General features: G+C 43.0%; 1 protein-coding gene across 1 annotated transcript; it reads right to left on the bottom strand.

The window, feature by feature from the left end:
- Nucleotides 1–6,525: 6,525 nt before the first annotated feature.
- LOC116515943 (putative P2Y purinoceptor 10) lies at nt 6,526–18,142 on the bottom strand. Its single transcript, XM_032228269.1, has 2 exons — nt 17,964–18,142; nt 6,526–8,140 (listed from the first exon to the last, which is right to left on the bottom strand). The coding sequence occupies exons 1-2, from the start codon at nt 17,975–17,977 to the stop codon at nt 7,111–7,113; spliced, it is 1,044 nt and encodes a 347-aa protein (XP_032084160.1). The 5' UTR covers nt 17,978–18,142; the 3' UTR covers nt 6,526–7,110.
- Between the last annotated feature and the right edge of the window lie 1,891 nt (nt 18,143–20,033).

Genomic DNA, 20,033 nt, shown 5'->3' with positions numbered 1-20,033 from the left:
GCGGGGTTGGACGAGATGAAAGGTCCCTTCCAACTCTGTTAATCTATATCTTTAGTTTTTTTAAAATGAAATGTTAACGTCCTATAAGATGTGTTTTGATCCAGGGTTTGCTGTAAGTAGTTAGGTTTAAAGAGAGACAGAGAAAAACCCTTCTGAACTCTTGCTCTTGCTCATATTGTTATATTATATTATATTGATTGATTAATTAATTGATCACTGGATAAAATTTATGTTTGCTAAGGATCAACACTGACCAGATGGCACATAATCAACAAACCAATCCATGCTTAATTTATATCTACAGGTTTAATTTATATGTTTATTGTAACTGAGGAATGGTAAGAAGAATATCAACAGTATTTTGAAACTTTCCCAAACTTCTTTCTTTACCATGTCCCCATCCTGAACAATAAAAAGCATTGAGGTATCACCAGAAAAAGGAGGGGGGAAATTCCTGAAGTATATAAACAATGTTTTTTTCCCTGGTTGGGTTTTTATTTTCAGCGAAGACCAAGGAGGAAAAATCAGGAATATTAAGATTTTTCTCCCCAATGGTATAGAGATAAGCTTCAACTAAGAAGCTCACACAGGGGGTTTAAAATATTTCTTAAATACAGGTAGTCCTCCACTTATGACAGTTTATTTAGTGACTGTTCAAAGTTACAACAGCACTGAAAAAAGTGACTGATGACCCTTTTTTCACACAACCGTTATAGCATCCCCAAATTCAGATGCTTGGCAACTAGTTCTTATTTATGACTGTTGCATTGTCCTGGGGTCACGTGATCCACTTTTGCGACCTTCAGACAAGCAAAATCCGAATTCACTTAACAACCATGTTACTAAGTTAACAAATGCAAAGACTCACTTAACAACTGTGGCAAGAAAGGTCTGTAACATGGGTCAAACTGAAATTAACAAATGTTTCACTTAGCAACAGAAATCGTGGGATCAAGCGTGGTCGTAACTCAAGGAATACCCATACAGGCCTGCATAGAACATGTACTTCTAGAAGAGAACTGTAGAAGATTGCCTTTTTGCCAGGACAGATTTAAGATGAGGGGTTAAAAGTCAAAAGATGAGTCTCCTTAACTTTAGAAAGAAAAACCCAATCTGGATTTCCAGGCATATTTTTGATCTCAGCCCACAAAAAGAATAGACCATAGGTAAATGTTGAAAAATGTCACATCCTTGCTGACATGTGTCTTGCTGAGGTGTGTTTGTGTGCCTTAAAGTCAGTTGTTGAGTCAGTTGTCAGAGCTGGCAGCAGATTCGGACAGTGAGGAGGTTGGGGAGGAACATGGGACAGTCCTGGAGTCTGGCAAAGGCTCTGATGAGGGCTCTGTGTCAGAAGCAGAGAGGGGACCAGAGCCGTATGCCAGTTATCAGCTGCCTTCAGAGTCATACATCAGTGAGGCAGATGAACAGCTGGAGCCTGTTTCCAGTGTGCACATGCACAGAGTGGCCAGATGAAGGGAACAGCTAAAGAACAGGGGTTGACTTGGGAGTAAGCCACAGGTGGACGATCAATGGCCCCTCCCAGAGGAAATAAAAGAGCAGCAAAAGGGGAGTGGAGTTTGCAGGAGACAATTAATTTGCTTAATTGGTTCGTGACTTTCCGAGACTCCTTGCCAGGTTTTGCGGATATCAGCCTGGCAGCTCTCCAAGCCAGATAAGGTCTGTGACTGTAAATCCTCCCTTGAAAGACTTTGCTGGATGTGAATGAGCAGAATTCGCAGCAAATTAATAAAAGGGGTTTTTTTCGGGGCAAGGAATTTGTTTCAGGCTCTTGGGAAGTCTAGGTCAGAACAATGAAGTCTTGCAGTTTTCTTGGCCAGATTTTGCAGAAATGGCTTGTCATTGCTTTCTCCTTTGGGCTGAGGGAAAGGGACTGGCCCAAGGTCATCCAGATGGCATTGTGTGCCTAAGGTGTGACCAGAACTCACATTCACCCCGTTTCTGGTGCTTTAATCATTCAATCACTAAATTGGCTCGCTTTGATGAGTGACAACAATCATTTTGCTTTTCACCTTGAGTCCAGGTCTCTCTATAAGTAAGGTGACAGCCTTCTTCAAAAACAGAATCGATAGTGTAGCAACAAGACTACACTATGCACAGAAATGGAAGGTTGCCTCGATTCCCACAATTATTATTATTATTATTGTTATTAAAGTTTATTTATATGCCGCCCTTTTCCCTGGGGGGACTCAGGGCGGCTTACAACTTAAAAGGGGGGGGGGAGACAAACTTTTAACATATAAGACAAATACATAATTAAAACACAACATTCATACTATTCGGGCGGGTTGTAGTCTTAACCCCAGGCCTGACGGGATAGCCAGGTTCTGAGGGCTGTGCGGAAGGTCTGGAGGGTGGTGAGGGTACAAATTTCCACGGGGAGATCGTTCCACAGGGTCGGAGCTACCACCGAGAAGGCTCTCCTCCGCATAGTTGCCAGTCGACATTGACCGGCAGATGGGACTCGGAGGAGGCCTAACCGGTGAGATCTAATAGGTCGTGTGGAGGTAATTGGCAGTAGGCGGTCTCTCAAGTATCCAGATCCACTACCATGGAGGGCTTTATGGGTGGCAAGTAGCACCTTGAAGTGTACCCGGAGATCGACAGGTAGCCAGTGCAGCTCGCGGTGGATAGGTGTTATGTGGGTGAAACGAGGTGCACCCACAATCGCTCGCGCGGCCGCATTCTGGACTAGCTGAAGTCGCCGAATACTCTTCAAGGGCAGCCCCATGTAGAGCACATTGCAGTATTCCAGCCTAGAGGTCACAAGGGCACGAGTGACTGTTGTGAGAGCCTCCCGGTTCAGGTAGGGGCACAACTGGTGGACCAGGCGAACCTGGGCAAATGCCCCCCTGGTCACAGCTGACAAGTGATGTTCGAAAGTCAGCTGTGGGTCCATGAGGACTCCCAAGTTGTGGACCCTGTCTGAGGGGCGTAATGTTTGACCCCCCAGCCTGAGAGATGGGATACTAGCCAAATTGGTGGGAGGGAAACACAACAGCCACTCGGTCTTATCTGGGTTGAGCACGAGTTTGTTAGCCCTCATCCAGTCACTAACAGCTTCAAGTCCCTGGTTCATCACTTCCACCTCTTCATTGAGTTGGCACGGGGTGGAAAGATACAACTGGGTATCGTCCGCATACTGGTGGTATTTTATCCCGTGCCGCCGAATGATCTCGCCCAGCGGTTTCATGTAGATGTTGAAAAGTAGGGGGGACAGGACCGAACCCTGCGGCACCCCATATGTTAGGGGCCTAGGGGTTGATCTCTGCCCTCCAACTAACACCGACTGCGACCTGTCTGAGAGGTAAGAGGAGAACCACCGCAAAACAGTGCCTCCCACCCCCACCTCCCGCAGTCGTCGCAGAAGAATACCATGGTCGATGGTATCGAAAGCCGCTGAGAGGTCAAGGAGAACCAGGATGGAGGCGTAGCCTCCGTCCCTGGCTCTCCAGAGGTCATCGGTCAATGGGACCAAAGACCAATGGGCGAATGGCTGCAAAAATTGATGGAGTTAGCAGAGATGGCTAAATTGACTGTTTTGATTAAAGAAAAAAACACAAATACCTTTATTTCTACTTGGAAACCACTACTGGACTTTGTGCTTAAGGTAGAAAAAATGAAACATTGATTTGTGGTTTAACCAATTAGATGGATTCATTGTTATAGAAATGGCTAGTTTCCATTATTATGAAAAAGTAAAAAGTTGAGGGTAGATTTTAATGCCTTACTCTACTGCACCAAAGGAAGTTGGGGAGTCAATGCTTTTTTTCAGTTTCCAGGCAAGGTGGCGCAGTGGTTAAATGCAGCACTGCAGGCTACTGCTAGATCAGCAGGTCAGCGGTTCAAATCTCACCGGCTCAGGGTTGACTCAGCCTTCCATCCTTCCGAGGTGGGTAAAATGAGGACCCAGATTGTTGGGGGCAATATGCTGACTCTCTGTAAACCGCTTAGAGAGGCCTGAAAGGCCTATGAAGCGGTATATAAGTCTACTGCTATTGCTATTGCTATTTCTCTTTTTTTCCCCTTGCTTTTCCCCACTATCTACTTCCCTTTTCCCCTCCCTAATTTCCCAAATATTTACTTTTGTATTCTCTTTGTATGGGCAACCAGGTCCATGTGATACAAGTAGTATTTTGCCATCCCGGTAACAAACCCTCTTCCACGGTGCATCGCAATGTTGCACCCATCTGTACAATAAGCTGAATGTCCAGGGCAAAATGCTTTTTGTTGTTTTGATGAATGAAGGAGATGTTTGCATATACTTGACATATTTGACAAATCTTTTGGCTGGCCTTGGGTGAATAAGAACAATAGGAATATTAAGAGCCGCAGTGGCACAGTGGTTAGAATGCAGTACTGCAGGCTACTTCTGCTGACTGCCAGCTGCCTGCAATTTGGATTTGGATTTGGATTTGGATTTTATTCAATTTGTAGGCCACCCTATTCCCCGAAGGGACTCAGGGCGGCTGAACAAAGCCAAGGGAGGGGAAATTACAAAAAGTAAGACAAAGACAATCAGACAATACAAACAGTTTAAAAGCACAACAGACACAGCAAATTCGAGTAGGGGAACTCAACCCCAGGCTTGCTGGGACAGCCAGGTCTTCACGGCTGCCCAGAAGGCCTGAAGGGTGGAGAGGGTCCGAATCTCCATGGGGAGCTCGTTCCAAAGGGAGCCACAGAGAAGGCCCTCCTCTGAGTAGTCGAATTTGACCATTCGAATCTCACTGGGCTCAAAATTGACTCAGCCTTCCATCCTTCCAAGGTGGGTAAAATGAGGACCCAGATTGTTGGGGGCCATATGCTGATTCTGTAAACAGCTTAGAGAAGACTATAAAGCACTGTGAAGCGGGATATAAGTCTAAGTGCTATTGCTATTAGATATACTTTAATAGTATTGTAGATACAGTTGAGTTAAGGCTAATTTACTGATGGGTTGGGATGATATGAAAAGAATGTCATCTAGATGAAAAAGGATGTAGCCAGGTCCAACTAGTGGTTAGACACTAGTTAGAAAAAGCTTTAGATGTGTAATAAATGAAGCAGGGTTTATTTCCAAGTAAAATGTATTTATCTAAATAGATTCCCCATAAGTCAATGGTCCAGAGTATAAAATTATAGTTTTAGTCTTTTATGATTCTTTACATCCCCTCTATAGGCACAATATAGAATTGTAATGCCATTCAGGACAGTCTTGAGGATTTGCTAATAATGTAGAAAACAATCACATAAGAAAAAAGACTATTAAAATTGGATTTTCAGTTCTTCTCAACCATTGGTGTATATTAATAATACTAAGCCACTTTCACTCACTAGGTTGGCTTGCTTTTTAAAAACATTTTGGCCACGGAGAGGCAGTAGGAGGCATAAAATGTGACTCCTTTCCTTTGTAAAAGTAAAGTGGCAAGTATTTCCTGTCAATGGTTGGCAGTAAAAAAAAAAGATTAAAAATAACCTACAGGATGCACCTGAATGAAAAAGAAAAAAAAAGATAACGAAGAGAAAGAACCCCCCCCAAAAAACCCCCACATATACATATAGAAACCAGAACGTAGCCATCTATTTAAAAGTGCCTAGTTACTCAGATCACACGATTAAGATAGGGATGAGTTGATGCAGTGTAGACTCTGCTCTTTCAAAAGCAGTGAACATAACTGACAAAGAGGTGCCTTGTTTTCTTTCTCTTTCAGTGCAGTTCTTTTATTTATTTTCCTATTCAGAGCGGTTATTTGGTTTACTTGCAGAGCATGTACATATTTACAAAGATTTTTACAAAGAAATTCATGTCTCTAAAGAGCTGTTTTGGGTTCGTGTAGCTTAACATTCAATCATCCCCACCCAGTTCTGAGATTCTTGATTGGAAATGATGCGTGTCCGGCTAAGGTCGTAGAAAAAAAAAAATGAAAGGAAAACAGGCCATCTGATGGCTTAGCTATGTGAATCCCATCCTTGTGGTTTGTAAAACAAGAGATCCCAGCTTTTCTCTTCATGAGCACTTCTAGATTGTCGCTGAATGCTTCTGAAGACCACAATGTTAACTTAGAGCAGTGTTTCTCAACCTAGGCAACTTGAAGATGTCCGGACTTCAACTCCCAGAATTCCCCAGCCAGCGAATGCTGGGAGTTGAAGTCCAGACATCTTCAAGTTGCCAAGGTTGAGAAACACTGACTTAGAGCCTACAGCTGCTTCAACTCCTGCAACTTCCCATTAAACGGCTTCCACAGAACAGATTAGGAACCGCTGATCTATCATGTGGTACGAACCCAACCAGCTATCGCTCCACTGACCAAGCAAAACTAAGCAAACTAATGTCAGGGTTCCAAATAGCATCCCAAAGTAAATCAGAGTCCGAGGCAAAGTTCCAATCTATCTTCTTTCTAGAAAGAATGTTGTTATGGCTACCTATCATCTAACTCCGTACAATCCCCTCTCTCATTTCCCCACAATAGAAAATGCAAAGTAGAATAATAGAAAGTGTGGCAGGCCTGAGATCCGAAAGAAAAGATGGTTTGCAGGCCTGACAACTTTCCTCTGATGTGGTATGTGAGCCCACTCAACAGGGATCCTCAAACTATGGCCTAGGGGCCGGACACGGCCCACTGAAGCCATTAATCCAGCCCCCAAGGGACCACAAGGCTGCCCTACCCACATCACCCCACCTACTCTCTGGGCCTCCCCAGCCTGCAGAGAGAGGGGAGAGAGGGAGAGAGGGAAAGGGGGAGGAGAGAGAGAGATGGACCCCCTCTCAAGGCAGCCACATCCCTTCACTAACACGCTTTCCACTCCTAGGAGCAAAGCAAATTAAAGTTTAATTTGTGAGTATTGTTTAATGGACTGCTAAATTGGCCATGCCCACCTGGTCACATGACCACCTAGCCACACCCACCTAATCACATGACCACCTAGCCACACGCACCCACCCAGCCAGTCCGGCCCCACAGCAGTCTGAGGGACCGCAAATTGGCCCCATTTAAAAAATTTGAGGGCCCCTGTGCTACAGGGTATCAGGCGACACAGTTTAAATGACAAGAGCTTAGGGCCCCTCCTCTAGATGCCCCAATCCTCTGTCCAGCCTGAAATCCAGCTAATTTATCCCTTCACCGAAGCGGTGCTTTCCTTGCTTAACAAACGACTTCGGAAGGACCAGCTGCTGTAGCTTGGTATCCGATCGTGGAATTCCGAGGTCACAAAGAAATACAAGAATGGGTCCAAACAGCAATTGAAACTGGCCAGGCTTAAGAAGAAGGGGTGCAGATACAAGATGCCTTGTTTTACAGCGCAGCCCTTCACCACATCTTCCTTCACCAACATGAAGAAGAAAAACATGAGGTGATAGGGGGCGAAGCAGACAAAAAACACCACGGCGCACATCGACACCATCCGTAGCGCCTTCTGTTTTTCGCCAGTGTTTTGTAAAGGCATTTGGTGTTCCCGGAGGGACGCCCTGATTTTGGAAGTGCAGTAGCCGATGATGGCCAGAGGGAACAAAAACCCAACCAGTTCAGCCGCTATCAGCATCCCGATCAGAGCCGCCTTGTTCTGGAACTTTTCAATGTTGAGATCCGAGAAGCAAGTTTCCGAACTCCCGGTGTTTCTCAGCAAAGGGAAGGTCAGGCAAGCTACACCAACCACCAACCAGACGGCGGCCGAGATGGCGACATCGTAGCGCTTCTTCCAGTTTTTGGCCTTGAAGGGATGGAGCAGGAAGAGATATCGCTGCACGCTGATGCAGGTGAGGAAGCAAATGCTGGCGTACATGTTCAGGTACTTCAGGTAGAAGCAAAGCTGGCAGAGGAAGAGTCCAAAGGGCCACCTGTAGTTGACATAGTAATAAATCCGCAGAGGTAAGGAGAGGACATGAATGAAGTCTGCGGTGGCCAGATTCAGCAGGAAGATGATGGCTTTGTTTTGCTTTCGGATAAGGAGACAGAGCATCCAGAGAGCAATGCTGTTGGTTAGGAGACCTGGGATGAAGATGATGGTGTAGGTGGCAGCATAAAAGGTGTGTTGGAAAACTCTTCCGGGTTCCGAGCAGTTCATCCCTGGGCTTCCTGGCATCTCAGTTCCATTGAAGGGGAAAGGTCTTGGAAAAGTCTCACCGTTGGAGAGATTCTGGCCCCTGTAAGGAAAGGATGGCACATTTATTAAACCAATGGGAGTAGCAATTAGACTTAACGTAATTTCTGGACTATAAGATGCACTGGAGTGTAAGACGCACCAAGATTTTGAAGAGGTAAATTTTAAAACAAAGTTTTTGGACTTTGCAGGCCTCCTAAACCCTCTGCATGCCTTGTGGGAGTGGGCCAAAAATAAGCAAAAAAACCGGGGCCCTTTTTTGCCAAAAACAGGGCATGTATTGGCTTTGGGAGACTTGTAGAGTGCTCCTGGGGTGGGGTTGGAAAGCAAAAATGAGCAAAAATGCTGCATTTTCACCCTCTTTTTTTGGGGGAAAAGGTGCATCTTATACTCTGAAAAATACAGTATATACTACCCCCATAGTGCTTCACAGAACTCTCTCGGTGGTTTACAATGTCAGCATCTTGCCCCCAACAATCTGGGTCCTCATTTTACTGACCTCAGAAGGATGGAAGGCTGAGTCAACCTTGAGCCCTGTCAGGATCAAACTCCCGACTATGGGCAGAGTTTGCCTGCAATACTGCAATTTAACCATTGCACCATTAGGGCTCCTAAGAGTTCTAGTAATAGCACTTAGACTTATATACCACTTCATAATTGTAATATTATTATATTGCAAAGTATTTTTGACATGGAATTGTATTTTAGGGTTCACCAACAAATGCGTGATAGACATATGCGCGCCGACAAAACCGTGATGGACAAATGAGCGCCGTCAAAATCGCTAATTGATTTTCAACAATAGCGCGATGACAAATGCGCGATGACAAAATCGCGATAGACATATGCTTAGTCCTAACCCTAACCCTAACAGTAATTTTTTCGATTTTATTGTGCTTGTCATCGCGCTTTTGTCGTCGCGATTTTGTCGTCGCAAATTTGTGGGCGCGATTTTGACATCGTGTTTTAATTGGCGCTATTTTGTCGGCGCGCATATGTCTATCGCGCAAGTGTCGGGTCACGGTATTTTAGTAACACCATTGCAGCGTTTCTTTGCTTTTACTGAAGGACCCAAAACTGTTAAGAAGAGAAGGAGAAAGGGGAAGAAGAAGAAGCAAATAAATCTTAGTTTTGGCTTCTTTTCAAGTTTAGAAAGAACGAAGTTTGGGTGAGAGGAAAATGTGGAAGGGGAAGACAGAAGGAAGAGAGGTGTAAGTATACAGCTGGAGTGTCTAACTCAATTTCATTGAGGATCACATCAGGATTGTGTTTGACCTTGGGGGGCTGGGGTGGGTGTGGCCAGGGAGGGTATGGCCAGTTCAACGTCACTCACATTGGGGACAAATAAAATTACAAGCTTAACACTTAACTTTACTAGGTTATCAAATACTAGTCATTTCTGTGTCTAATTGGAAATAACTTTTGGACTTTATGCTTTGGGTGGGGGGAAAATGAAACTTTGATTTTGGATTTTGCTAATTGGATAAGCTTGTTATAGAAATGGCTGGTATATATTACTATGTAAAGGTTAAAAAGTCACAGCTATATTATTACCTTATTCTATTGCGTCAAAAGGAATTGGAAATTAATACTTTTCTTTTTCTTCTCCTCTTTAACCTATACTGTACTTTTTCATTTTCCTCTTTTCCCGTGGATTTTCTTTTTTGTTGTATTTCTGTATTTTATATTTTGATAACCTAATGAAATACTTGAACTTTTTTTTAAAAAAAAACACAAATGCTAGCCATTTCTGCGACAACAATCTCTATGAATCAGCAAAACCCAGCATCAAGAGTTCATTTCTTTTCGATCTTGAGCGCAAAATCTACAAGCGGTTTGCAAGAAAAGTTCCAGCAGGACCTGGCTTTTATTATCTTCTCTAAATTTGGAAACTTCATCTTGGAACTGTTGTTGGCAATTTTGTGAATGTTTTTAATCTCTCAAGATGTCATGTAAGTGATAGCGGCCATCTTTGGGAAGTGATTTTTATTACAATATTTCCATTTTCGCACACCGACCATCCACCGCATAAGCCTAACCCAGTGATGGCGAGCCTTTTTCTTACAGCGTGCCCAAATCACGTGTGTGCGTACTATCGCGTGTGCATGTGTGCCCACTCAATCTCCCCACCCACCTGTGTATGTATGTGTGACTCCCCCCCCTTGTATGTGCATGCAACCCCTCCCCAGGTTCTGGAGGTTTTCCTGAAGCCTGGGGAGGGCGAAAATGGCCTTACCCGGCCCTCAGAGGCCCTCCAGAAGCCAGAAACAGATCATTTATGAACTTCCGGTTGGCCCTTTGGGACCAAGCTTGGGGAGCGCGAAAAATGGTCCCAACAGCCCAACCGGAAGTTCAAACTTCTGGTTGAGCCGTTTTTTCACCCTCCCCAGCCTCTGGAGGCCATCATCTCTGGCGCGCATGCACGACGGAGCTAACGGCTGGCGTGCTCCCAACAGTAACGTGCAGTCAGCTTTATGGCTGGTGAGGCACTTTTTAGACTTGTGGACTTCAACTCCCAGAATTCCACAGCCAGGCATGCTCAGTTCCGATTTAAAGCGACAGCATGTTTCCCCCTTGCAAAATAAGTTTTCCCATTTTTTTTTCCTTCTCCCTCCTCCTCAGGGGTGGGTTTCTCGCCCTGTTCCAACCGGTTCGGTTGGAACGGGGCCGGCGGCGTCCTCGTGCACGCGTGCAGTGCACGCATGCATACTAGCGTCTGTGCGATGCTCCAGCTGCTCCTGGAGGATCGCGCAGGCGCTGTATGCGTCCTGCACATGCGTGGAAGTGCAGAACTCGTCAAAACCGGGTAAGGAGCGTGGGCCCTTCGCCGTTCCCGGAAGTTACTTACTTCCGGCTTCGCCGACCAACCGGTTCGCGGGGACTGCCGCGAACCGGTTGAAACCCACCCCTGCTCCCCCTCCTTCCTCCGTCTCTCCCTCCCTCCCCCCTCTCTCAAACAGACACACGCAAACAGAGAAATTGGATCCCTCTCTCAGTCACACACTCACTCTCAAACAAACACAAACACAGAAGTTGGATTGGATATATTTTCCAAAGGCTTGAAAGCAGCTCCTCTGCCATACCCCCCCTTCCCCTGCTGCCTTCTGATCGGAACCTTTGATTGCAGGTGAATCACGTTGTAATCAGTGAAGCTGGGCTTATGTACTTTTATCCTGCTCTGTGTGTGTGTGTGTGTGTGTGTTTGAAAAGGCAACGTGGTTCTGCCAGAGCTCTGAGTCAGACTGAGCTAGTTGCTCCCAGAGAACTCTAAAAAGCCTCTAAAAATGCCCTCTATAGGAGGCAAGAGAACACGTGCCTCCTTTGCATACAAATTTTTTTGCTTGTTTCTGCTTGTTTGGTTCTTAACTCTTAAAAGGCGAAAAATTCCTTATGCACAGGAGGCCCCTATTTCTCTGGCCTCCTCCTATAGTTAACACTAAGCACTGTTCCAAGTCACTGTGAATCTGGTAGCAACTACCTTGGCTTTAATTATTTTTTAAAAAATCTTTAAAATTCTTTCCTTTTCCTCATGACTGGTGAGGTCACGCCTCCTCTGCCTCTAGTGACTGCACGTCCCTGGCTCCCAAATATGGCTGTGCATGCTATAGGTTCACCATCACGGGCCTAGCCTATGGAAAACACACTTCCTTGAAAAAACATTGGTAATTTTAATAAAGTCCTTACCAAAAAGGAAAAGGAAAACCCTTTTGCTGCTTGGGGATGATGGAGTCATTTTGCCCAGCCTGTAAATTGTTGTAACTCTCCTTTCAACCTACCTGTCCGTTTATGCATTTCCCATTTACTAAACTGTCGTTGTAAACCATTCAAGAGTTTCCTGTTTAGCGTCTTTGCCAATTAATTCTTATTAAGAGGGCAGTTTCAATTCCATCACTCAGGCAGGAAGTCAATAAAAATCAAATTTCCCGCTTCTGCTTTACATAACGACACCTCTGGGGAAAACAATTCTTATATTGCATGTTGGTGAAAAAGGGCGTCTGTGATTTCTCTCCCCCTGGGGCATTAAATCATAACGAATACACTCAAGATTGTCATTGACCACAAATGTATTCTACTTGAGTTACTTTTTGAGCTGGCTCTTACCAATAGCTGTCTGAATGCAACTTCTATTGTACAGCTAAGAGCTTAATAGAAGAGAATATTTGTCTCTTCTAATCGCAACTCAATTGTTATATGACCTAGAGTTCTCCGATGTTACACCATTATTGTTTGGGTTGCTAAAATGAAATAGATGAATCCATTCTTTATTTTTAAGCTCATGGTTTAGTCCTGTAAATAACCTTAACTCTAGAGAACATTCAGGTTTTTTTTGTTTAGTGACGTTACTTGCCTATTCAAACATTTTTCACTAAAAGGCTATATCTGGTGACCACCAGAAATGAAAAAAAAAAAAAAAAACACCACACAAAAAACAAATTTAGGCCACCTCTCCAGCATTTGGGAGAAGAATTTTAATATATATGAGCCAGGCTAATAGGAGTCAAATACCAACAATGTTTAATTTTCCGCTTCACTTCTTGTACTGAAACTGAAGTGAAGTGAAACTGGTTTCTATAAATACTGCCAATTTGTCTCCTGCATGGGATTGCCAAGATCAGTAACCCAAGCTTCCATCCGATAGCTTTCCCATCTTAAATGACAACAATGACCTATAATCTTTTGAAATTCCTTTTGGATGTTCTTGAATAATGAAGTATTCTCAAAATTTGTACAAGGCTGAATTGCCAAAGTTCTAATATTTCTTTTTTTAAAATACATATTTTTATTTCCATTTTCATAACATACAATCACATGTATACTATACATAGCCAGTATCATATAGTATTAAATAATGATTACATCAATTCCTCTTGTCCTCAACACCCCAAAAAGATTAACACCCATTATTAGCTCTTCTACTCTCCATACACCTCTTTCTTCTACCTCTCTCTTACTTCCTATCTTCCCTCCATCTTCCTTTCCTACTCTACTTCCCCTTCCTTTCTCCTTCTCCTCTCTCTACATTCCACTCCTCCTTATCCTCATCCTCCTCATCTTCCCCCCTTACCCTCTCTCCTATCCTTCTCTTCCCAAGTTCTAATATTTCTATTGCCCAGAATTCAATTCAATTCACTACATGGGACAGAGGCCAGAAGAAATAATAAAAAAAAACCACTCAATTAATACACAATTAAAAATTCTGGAAGAAAATCATAACTAACAACCAAAGTCTATGATAAAATCCAGCCTGTCATTTATACATGGGTCTAACTATACTAAAATTACAATCCATAAACTTTGAGGCCGGTAGTTGATTTAATACTAAAAGGGGAAGGAATAAGCAGTGCAAAAGGTTTGCCACATTTGTTGTATAAAATAGCCCACCGTCTCCACCTCTGCCCAGAATTCTACTATTTTACCCTGGAATTAGATCCTGTATTTTGTTTTATATTTTTGATTTGGTCGTAAGACTAATCAGTTAATAAATTATCTATCTAGCTATTACCCAAAAGAGATTTGAGCTGGTATTGAAAAGGCTACCGTAGCGTACCACCTATTTATTGTGGTATCTGATCTTTACTGAGAGGCTCTAAAACCGTGGCTATAAAAATGTTTTAATCTATAAAGATTATGTGCTCTCAAAGAGTTCATGTTAGTCAAAGATACCTGTAATTTTTGCAGATTTCTGATTTGGAATACAGGAAGGTCTGCATGCAGCATTTGGACAAAACCGATTTTGTGTCAAGTGTGATACACCTTCCTTCCGTGATCTGATAAATAGATTTCCCTAATTTATGCTGTTGAAATGCAAAGCACAATCCTGGTGAGCATCTATTCCCCCTAAAAAGGGACTTTGCAATTCACCAGTTCTGCTCAAGGGACAGGGATAGCTGTGGGTAGTGGCCCCCTATCATTACCCAGGTATATCTTGTGTGCCAATGGCACCCATTTCTGGACTAGCAGGCCCTGCTCACAGTCAATCCTTGCTCATTTCCTAGTGGGATTATTGCAATGTACACTATGTGGGGCTAGCAGTTACAAGTGGTTCAGAAATGCGGTAGCTCATGCAGGGATAAGTGTCCCTTGGTTTGTCCATTTTACACTGTTGTTGCATGAAAGGCACCGGCTCCTAATTTATTTCTGGGTGCAATTCAGTTATCATCTTTAAAAGACCTTTGTCAGTGTTTCTCAACCTTAGCAGTTTGAAGAATTACAAAAAGAATTACAAAAAGTAAGGTTCTACATTTAGTCAAGAAAAAACAAAATGCACAGGTACAATATACATGGTACCCTGCTCAATAGCAGTAACTGTGAGAGTGATCTTGGAGTCCTAGTGGACAGCCATTTAAATAGGAGGCAGTCCTGTGCAGTAGCTGCCAAAAAAGCCAACATAGTTCCAGACTGCATAAACAGAGGGATAGAATCAAGATCACGTGAAGTGTTAATACCACTTTATAATGCCTTGGTAAGGCCCCACTTGGAATATTCAGTTTTGGTCGCCACGATATAGAAAAGATGTGGAGACTCTAGAAAGAGTGCAGAGAAGAACAACAAAGATAATTAGGGGACTGGAGACTAAAACATATGAAGAACGGTTGCAGGAACTGGGTATGTCTAGTTTAATGAAAAGAAGGACTAGGAGAGACATGATAGCAGTGTTCCAATATCTCAGGGGTTACCACAAAGAAGAGGGAATCAAAGTATTCTCCAAAGTACCTGAGGGCAGGGCAAGAAGCAATGGGTGGAAACTAATCAAGGAAAGAAGCAACTTAGAACTGAGGAGAAATTTCCTGACAGTGAGAACAATTAATCAGTGGAACAGCTTGCCTCCCAAAGTTCTGAATGTTCCAACACTGGAAGTTTTAAAGAATATGTTCGATAACCATTTGTCTGAAGTGAAGTAACCATTTGTCTGAAGAGGGTTTCCTGCCTAAGCAGGAGGTTGGACTAGAAGACCTCCAAGGTCCCTTCCAACTCTGATATTCTATATAGCAGCTATTATGGGAGTTGAGGTCCACATATCTTCAAACTAACAAGGTTGAGAAACTCATCCCTATATGGTTCACGCAAGGCCAAGTCATTTGTAGGACTGCCTTTCCTGGCTAGGATGGACATTCTCCAGGTTTCTTTCCTTAAAATGTTGTCAGTGGGAGTTCAGAAATGGGCCTTTTTTAACCCTAACCCTCTCCTGTTCCACCAGACCCGAGAAACTAGATTCCCTCTTCCATAGTTTTATCCTTTTGTACCTCCGTCAAAAAACAGTTTCACTCCTTGTGCTTATTTGGCTACAGTCTCCCCAAATTTGCAGGATAGGCATAAATTGGCTTAAAATGGACACCTAATATCAAAAATGTCATAAAAAAAGCACAACAAAGAATGCTCTTTCTGCACCAACTCAGAAGTTCAAAATGCCCAAGGAGCTGAGGATTCTATTCTACAGAGGAATTATTGAGTCTGTCATCTGCACCTCCATAACTGTCTGGTTTGACTCTGCAACCCAACAAGACAGACACGGACTTCAGAGGAGAATCAGAACTGCAGAAAAAACAATGACTACCAATCTGCCTTCCATCCACTGAAGATCTATATACTGCACAAGTCAGAAGAGGGCTGTAAAAATAACTACAGACCCCTCGCATCCTGGACATAAATTGTTTCAACTTCTACCCTCAAAACGACGCTATAGAACACTGCACACCAAGACAACTAGACACAAGGACAGTTTTCCCCTGAACGCCATCACTCTGCTAAACAAATAATTCCCTCAACACTGTCATATTACCTACGAAGACATTATTATTATACAATTGTATCACAGCGGCCACTTGTTTCGCCGGATTTGGCATTGGTTACTAGTCGGGCCCCACCCAGGGACCTAGGACGTCGTAACGTATTTTCGTAATATGCGTGCAGATCCAAGCAGTGCGGCTTTTTGCATTTGACTGATGGTGATTTTGTCAATTTTTAACTGTTTTAAATGTAATTCCAGTGCTTTTGGAATAGCACCCAGTGTGCCAATTACCACTGGAATTATCACTGCTGGTTTGTGCCATAGTCATTGAATTTTGATTTTTAAGTCCTGGTATCTTGCAATTTTTTCATGTTCCTTCTCGGCGACCCTGCTATCACCTGGTATTGCGGTGTCTATGATTGTGACCTTATTTTTCTCATCCAGTGTGATGTCTGGTGTATTATGCGCCAGTATTTTGTCAGTTTGTATACGGAAATCCCACAAGATCTGATTTTCGGTGACTTTTTCAGGCTGATGTTCCCACCAGTTTATTGCTGTTTTAATATTATAATTTTTGCACAAATTCCAATGGATCATTTGTGCTACTGAATTGTGCCGCAATTTATAATCAGTCTGCGTGATTTTTTTACAGCAGCTGAGTATGTGATCAACAGTTTCATCAGCTTCTTTGCAAAGTCTGCATTTGGCATCATCAGAGGATTTTTCGATTTTGGCCTTAATGGCATTTGTGCGGATAGCTTGTTCTTGTGCAGCCAGGATTAGTGACTCTGTTCTTTCTTTAATGTACCTGTTGTTAACCATAACCAAGTTTGTTCACTGTCCACTTTATCTTTTATTTTTTCCAGAAATTGGCCATGCAGTGCTTTGTTCTGCCAACTCTCCATTCTTGATTTTATCACATCTTTTCTGTATTCTTGTTTCGTCTGTTGGGCCTTCAGTAGATTTTTGTATTATTATTATTATTATTATTATTATTATTATTATTATTATTATTATTATTTTAATCTTTGATGAGATTCACAGCCTTTGGGGCTGGTTGGTAGCCCAACAGCTCGAGTCCTAACCAAGGACCTAGGAACTGTTAAGGTAACGTCGGAGGATATAAGCTGTTCCAAGTAGGGTGGTTTTTTGTAGAATCAGAATGTTCAAGTCTGATAAATTTAAAATTTCCAAATAGCGAGGTAGCTCTTTAGGTATTGCTCCAAGGGCTCCAATTACAATTGGGACAACACACAATTTCTTTTTCCACAGTTGCTCAACTTCAATTTGCAAGTCCCGGTATTTTGTGATTTTTTTTCTTGCTGTTTATCTTCAATTCATGCATCTCCAGGTATTGCAATGTCAATGAACCATACTTTTTTCTTTTCATCTATTGTTATGTCAGGTGTGTTGTGGGCCAAGTACCTGTCAGTCTGAATTCTGAAGTCCCACAAGATCTTGACTTTCTCATTCTCTAAAACCTTCTGAACCTGATGTTCCCAGTGGTTTTTGCTGTACTCAAATCCAAACTTTTGGCACAATTTCCAGTGAATGATCTTAGCAACATGGTCATGGCATTATAGGTAGTCAGTTTGTGAAATTTTGCTGCACCCAATGATTAAGTGGTCGACCATCTCGTCTTTCTCATTACAGATTATTATTATTATTCTATTCCTTCCTAGTATCTCTTCCCACTTATGACTATAAACATGTTGCTTGTATCTTTAAATTTTATATTGTTTTATTTGTTTCCTAGTACCATTTGATTGCTTATTAGTAACCTATCGCTAAGTGGTTGTATCTTATGATTCTTGATGAATGTATTCTATTTTATTTTTCTTTATGTACACTGAGAGCATATGCACCAAAGACAAAGTCCATGTGTGTCCAATCACACGTGGCCAATAAAGAGTTCTATTCTATTCTATTCTAAATTGGTATATTTGCTCGTTCCAACTTTCACAAGTGCAGGCAATCAGATAGAGACCAACTTGATCTTACAAAAACAAGATCCTTGCTGCAATTTTTTTTGCCTAACTAAAGAGGAACATTCTTGCAAAACTGCAGAGGGGGAGGGGGGAACAAAATCTACCTTGCTTGGAATTCCACACTTCAAATTTTGAAAAAAAAATCTTACCTCATTTGGAGCATCGGCAAAAGCGCGGGTTGTAGAAAAGGCAATCTCCGGGTAGCAAATTCTTGGCTGGTTCTCTTTTTGTAGAGTGACTCATAGAGGAAAAGAAAGGTCGTTGATTGGATTTTGTTATTGCAACTGTCTGAACAACGGTCTCTTTGCAGGAAGTTAAAGCAGCAGAAAAGTTTGCATTTGCTTAGAGGCAAGAATCCCATCAAACAATGAAGCGTCTGGTGCTTGAGATGATGCAAAGCCTGAATGGACACCTGGTTACAGTCATTTTTGTAACTGCAAGATACAGCAATCTGAGTTGAGAAGGCTCCTCCAAGCAATAGTGTTTCTGCTGGTGGCAGACGTTCACTCAGGAAATCAGGGAAGACAATGTAATATTTAACATGTAGATAGAACTCTTTTTATTTCCAAACTAGTGCTGACAACCCAGCGTTGCCCGTGTATTCATTTATAGGGGGAAATGTCTGGACCAAACGTAATTTCTAATGTTGAATTTTTCCCCCTTACGAGAGGGAGCACCCTTGTGGAGTACTGTGAAGCCATTACCATGGCAACTCCACTGCACTTGTACAGTAGAAGTCATTTTAAGGCACAACAGGCTGTATTGTAACAGAACACAACCCCAAGGGATGTTAGGGGTGTCTTACCCCCCATAGTATTTGTTTCCAGAGAGTAAGTCATCTGTATAACAAGTTTGGTTGAAATTGCTCGAGGTGTTCAAGAGTTATGCTGGAACACACACACACACACACACAAACACACACACACACACACACACACACACAGAGAGAGAGAGAGAGAGAGAGAGAGAGAGAGAGGGGGGGGGTGTTTGGGCAAATGAATCAAATTCCCTCTGAACTTTGGAACTGTTTTGGAAAACTAAACTTGGATGTCTAAACCAGTTTGAATGGATGCTTCAAATTCCTTCAATTCAGAGAGATTTTAAGATATGAAGCCATCTAAATGAACTTGGACATGTTCATTTAGATGGCTTCCTATCTCACGTTCAGACTATACTAGTACAGATGCTGTTAAAATTGATGTGCTTTCTGGAAGTATACATTCTCTGCTATTTAAAAGGAGATACAATAGCACTGGGCCTCTACAGATCAAGCATTTATTTTAAAAAGCTTCTTCATTTTGTTAACCTGCCTAGAACAATAATAAAGCAGTCTTTAAAAAACAAGTCTGATAATTTGAACATTCTATAGGCATTTATAGTTATTGACTTACCTCCTTGCAGCAAACAGCAAACAGCTTGTTTCATTTTTGCCTGATTAGCAGAAAAAAAAATGTCTGCCTCTGCCTCCCAGCAGCAAACAGCAAGTTTTACTTTCAATTTCATCAAGGGCCACCAGGTGATCAGGTGTTTCAGGCGGCAGGGATTGCTATAGCCTATTGCCGCCCCCGCAAGCCCCATTTTCCCCTTTGCTGCAAGGAGGTAAATTGCTGGAAAGCAGAGGCCAAAGAGTGGGGGCCGATGGGTAGGCAGGGCTACATTCAGTGTATAAGACGCATCCAAATTTTCACCCTCTTTTAGGGGGGAAAAGGGTCTGTCTTATACTCTGAAAAATACAGCATTTTTTGTGTGTGCTGGAATAACTTAATGTAAGCAATTCCCCATCACCATATTTAAATATTTGATCCTATAGAGCAGTGATGGGCAACCTTTTTGGCGTGGTGTGTCAAAAATCGGCAAAAAATCGAGCATAACTCGCGTTGTGTGTCACTTCGACAAAAACATAAGACTCTCTGTGCCGGCCTGACTGGAGAGAGGCGCGCACTGTTCCCGCGCTCCTCTGCTGCGGGTCCTCCCTCGCCGCGCTGATGACGTGTGTGCGCACGGCACGCACGCCTTACCAGCAGCCCCTGCGCTCAGAAAGGGGCGGCGGCGATACAGTAAGTGAGTGTGGGCGGGGGAGATCACACGTCCCGCCCCCCCGTTCCTCCAGCACAGATTCTTTCATCCTCGGCGGCCGTGCAGGAGCCGAGGATGAATCGCATGAAATCCTGTGCGTGTCACCCCAAATGACTACGCGTGTCAGCACTGACACGCGTGTC

The sequence above is a fragment of the Thamnophis elegans genome, chromosome 12 (assembly GCF_009769535.1).
Source record: "Thamnophis elegans isolate rThaEle1 chromosome 12, rThaEle1.pri, whole genome shotgun sequence".
NCBI lineage: Eukaryota > Metazoa > Chordata > Lepidosauria > Squamata > Colubridae > Thamnophis > Thamnophis elegans.
This window is presented reverse-complemented; position numbering and strand designations above follow the sequence as displayed.